Below are 4,221 nucleotides of genomic sequence, written 5' to 3'. Positions count from 1 at the left end.
ACGTAGGGAGGAACGCACGCAAGGAGTGGTTCGACGAAGAGGAGGACGACGGCGTAGATTGGGAGTTGTATGGAGACGGTGAGCAGTAAGTAGTCGAATGGGACTTCGACTCTGGTAGGGGGGTAATGAAACATTTGTCTTTCCGTTCTATTCCTTGTACTACTAGCGCCCATACTGGCGCCTGTCTTAGCGCTCACCCGCAGGTTGAACATTATGTAGCTTACATAATGGGGTCCGTGCGCACTTCGTGCCTGGTATCGTACCACTACGTTTCTTTCTTCACTAACACGACCACATAGACACAATGGTCCGTGCGCAGTCGGTACTTGTATAAGTAGTTGTACCATTAGTCGGTCGAACCCTAAGTTCGACCTGGTTATTCATTCAAGTCTCTGCTCCTCCTCGCTTGGGGTAGTGGTCATTCTCGACTTCCTCGCTCGATCTTCAGGACGACGCACTGTCCATAAGTCCTCGCTCGTTGTCTACGAGTCAGGCATCAATATAGGAGTATAGACCGTTGTATCAGCATCCACTGGTAAACCATAGTAGAGCGCAACTTCATGTTTTGTATGAATAGATTAATCACATGTATAATTGCCTAATATATAATCTTGATCCGAGGTTTATGCAACTAGTGAGGAGGTGAACTCACCAGCAAGAGGAGTGCAAAACCCAAATTAGCCACACCATTGGAGCACACTCCAGGGACCCCGGAAAGTGGGTAATGAAGGCACCTTCTATAAGCAGATGCATTAGGTGATTGACATCACCCACATCTCTAAGTCAAACTCATGTTGTGAGTGGCCGGTGCATTCATTGATACATGCAAGGAACATATATATTCTCTTTGAATACGCTGTATATAGTACTAAGCTGTGTATTATAAGTTGTATTAGTATCATAGCAGTCATTGTCTCACACATTTGGTTAGTCATGCATCAGTACCATCTGCTGTGCCCAGGTGCAAACATTTCAGTTGACATGGCAACATACAGGTGCTTGCAGCTACACCGGGTTGTGGGACATATTTATGAGGTATCTGGAATACCCAAGTGCCACTCCTCATCATTAGCATCTCCAAAGTTTGGTCCTGAACCCAGTCCTGAACTACAAGCCAACCAAACCAAACCTAGGTTCAGGTTTGGTCAGGTTCAGGTTTGGGCATTGGGGCAGCAGGTTCATGTCACAACTTGGGGTCAAGTGACAGGGAACAAGCAAACTAAAAGGCTGTGGGCGTTCAACTTAGACTCACTGAAGCAATGGTGAGCAATGCTCAAACCTAAGGCAATGTCGTGACTTGGGGTCAAGTGACAAGGAACAAACAAACTCAAAAGGCTGGGGGTGTTCGACTGAGTCTCACCAAAGTGATGGTGAGCGATGCTCAAACCTAAGGCTAGGGACAAGATAGTATATTAGTTAGTGAAGTAAGAAAGAATACAAGGGAGGTGTCATGAGTTGGTATGGTGTCTAGCCGTTTTTTAATTTTTTCCTTTTCACGGGCTCGAACCCGCAACCTCTGTACTATACGCTCTGCGCTCGAATGGACAAGCCTCGCCGGCACATCACGTTGCCATGTAGATAGATTAGATTAGATAGGACAGCAGTGCACGGCACAGCTCAGGCTCTGCCAACACAGCCATGATGACTCACCAGCCCCCGGGGCTGCGTCAGCATGCTGTGCACGGACCAGCTGCGCACAGACCAGCATGCACAGCCTGCCCTTATCTTCCCCTGTATATAACCCGGCCTCTGCTACCCTAGGGACCTCAGCTTCGACCTCTTGTCCCTAGGTCAGTAAGCCCTCCCTTGTATTTCCTTCTTACCTTAACTAATATATTCACTTGTCCCTAGGCTTAGGTTTGAGCATCACTCACCATCACTTCAGTAAGACCCAGTCAAACGCCCCCAGCCTTTTGAGTTTGTTTGTTCCTTGTCACTTGACCCCAAGTCGCGACATTAGGCCAAAACTCCCCCTCGCTGCTGGTATTCACATGCAACTCACTCATTTCCACTTCCTATAGGTTGGGTGGTGCGCACCCCTAATGTATCTTACTATACATAGATAACCTACAATACATTGCCACCACTCAGGAAATGAACTCTTCAGTACCTGCACTTCAGTGGGCGGTACTTGCTCTCACAGACACGTGGACTAGGTTCCTGCTGCATACTAGCCAAAAGCAGTACTGGGTCCCATGTGAACTGTGAATCCTAGTGTTATCTTGGGCACCATAGGTGTAAGCTAGACAATATGGCCTTTGTAGTATGCACACCTCCCCTTCCTTTCTTCCTCCATCGTGGCTGCCTATCAAGGCTTTACCCATGCCTTCAACTCACAGGATCTCGTTGACATCTACATTACCGATGGTCCCACTGCTCTCATCATTGCCTGTGAGCAGCAGCCTTGCCCCCACCAAACACCTTGATCAATCGAGGAGGATTATGAGCACTACAAAGCCATCCGAAGGGCCCAACATCCACTCAGCCCTCGCAGCACTCTTGCATTGTGATCTGCGTCCCGACATTCCCAGCCTGTCTCTCCCAGCTCCTGCCTACCCCAACTGGTTGCTGGTCCAAGTCAAACACAAGGAACCGCCGATCTCCCTGCAGACCCTACTTCAGAGCCAGAGTCTGAGGAGAGTGAAGAAAGAGTCTTGGAGTCTGAGTCTGCAGTTCTCAGTCAGGCTGCATTGCTGACCATGCTCCCCTCCACATCAGCAGTCCCTGACATACATCACTTCATCCCCGGGCTTCCTTCAGTGCCTCCATCGCTGTTGCCACCAAGAGGCCACTTGTGCACTCGCTCCCATGAAGTTCACCTCGTGGATAGCCACCACCACTGCCTCTGCCCCTGGGCTGTCCTCCGTCCCCCCTGCCACTGGTGATGTCGACCTCCGTACCTTCTCCTCCTGACAAGGAGACATTAAAATTCCTCCTCCCCCTGTGATATGATGGGAAAACCATCTTCGAATGTAACCAGTTCATTTCACAATTGTTGATCTACCTCCAGGTCAACACTGCCCTGGCCACTGTTGAGCTCCAGGTCCAGGTAGCACTAAGCCTGCTCAATGGTGATGCATGCACCTGGGCCACCCCAATCTTCGCCCAGCTCGCATCCGTTACAGTTGGGGTGCAGGGGGTGGTGACACCCTTCACAACTCTCAAAGATTTCCTCACAGTGTTCAAAGGCCATTTCAGTAATCTCGATAATGCCACAGCAGCACAGGTCGAGCTCACCAAGCTCTGTGGTGACAAATCCCTGCATGAGAAATGCACTGCTGCGGAATTCTCCACACTGCTCAAGGGTCCGGTGGACCATTCTGGGTATGGTGACCTGGAACTCCGCAACAAGTACCTGCACAGTATCCTGTCCCAAGTCTACCAAAAGATCGAGCTTGCAATGTTCACTATGTGGAAAGCTGCTGACAAGTGCGCCACAGAAGTTGAGCAAATACTTGACATTATCCGGGCCCGTCAGCCTGAGCTGAATAGTTTCTTCTTAGCGCAAGGAGGATGTGGCGGAGCATGTGGTGGTGCATGCTGATCACAAGGTGCTTCAGCCAGCATCAATGCGGCTGTCAGAAAAGGAGACTTTCCCAGCAGTTGCTTCAGCTGCGGGAAGCAAGGGTATCATTGTTTTGAGTGCCCCAGCTGTAAGGACAAGCCTTACACCAAACACGCTGATGTGCGGGCTACGGTTGCCTCAGGTTCCACCCAGGCCGCAACAAGCACCCCTGTCATGACATCACCCTCGGCAAGTATAAGTGCTGCTTCAGCGAACACCAAGCTGGCGGCCTTGATGGTACAGGTGAAGTCGATGCATGAGGAGTTGGAGCACTATTGGGCAATGAAGGAGGAGTCTTTTTGATCCAGTCTGCACTTCATGCCACACGAGTAGGACCTCGTAATAACAATTTGTACAATGTATTGGCGACTGAGAATGTGTATGAGTTGAGCCATGGGTCACAGCATTTTCACATCCCAGTACGCCTCAAAGGCAAAAGACAGCACAAAGACATAGTTGCAATGGTGGACAGCGGAGCCACCATGAAGTTTATCAACAAGCATTTCATCATGGAGAATCAAGTACAAACACAGAAATTGAAGGAACCAATCCTGCATTACAATATCAATGGAACACTCAACAAAGATGGAAGCTGATACAACGGTCTATACTCCTATATTGATGCCTGACTCGTAGACAACGAGCGAGGACTTATG

General features: G+C 49.6%; 1 protein-coding gene across 1 annotated transcript; it reads left to right on the top strand.

Moving 5' to 3' along the window:
* Window positions 1-2,442: 2,442 nt before the first annotated feature.
* On the top strand, window positions 2,443-3,868 carry POSPLADRAFT_1063125 (hypothetical protein; the record flags this gene model as incomplete). Its single annotated transcript, XM_024481609.1, has 4 exons — window positions 2,443-2,679; window positions 3,011-3,442; window positions 3,504-3,642; window positions 3,708-3,868. 4 exons carry the CDS (start codon window positions 2,443-2,445, stop codon window positions 3,866-3,868), a joined length of 969 nt encoding a protein of 322 aa, XP_024332790.1.
* Between the last annotated feature and the right edge of the window lie 353 nt (window positions 3,869-4,221).

The sequence above is a fragment of the Postia placenta genome, assembly GCF_002117355.1.
Source record: "Postia placenta MAD-698-R-SB12 unplaced genomic scaffold POSPLAscaffold_91, whole genome shotgun sequence".
Lineage (NCBI taxonomy): Eukaryota > Fungi > Basidiomycota > Agaricomycetes > Polyporales > Adustoporiaceae > Rhodonia > Rhodonia placenta.
Note: the sequence above shows the minus strand (reverse complement) of the source record. Positions and strands in the feature narration are given on the sequence as shown.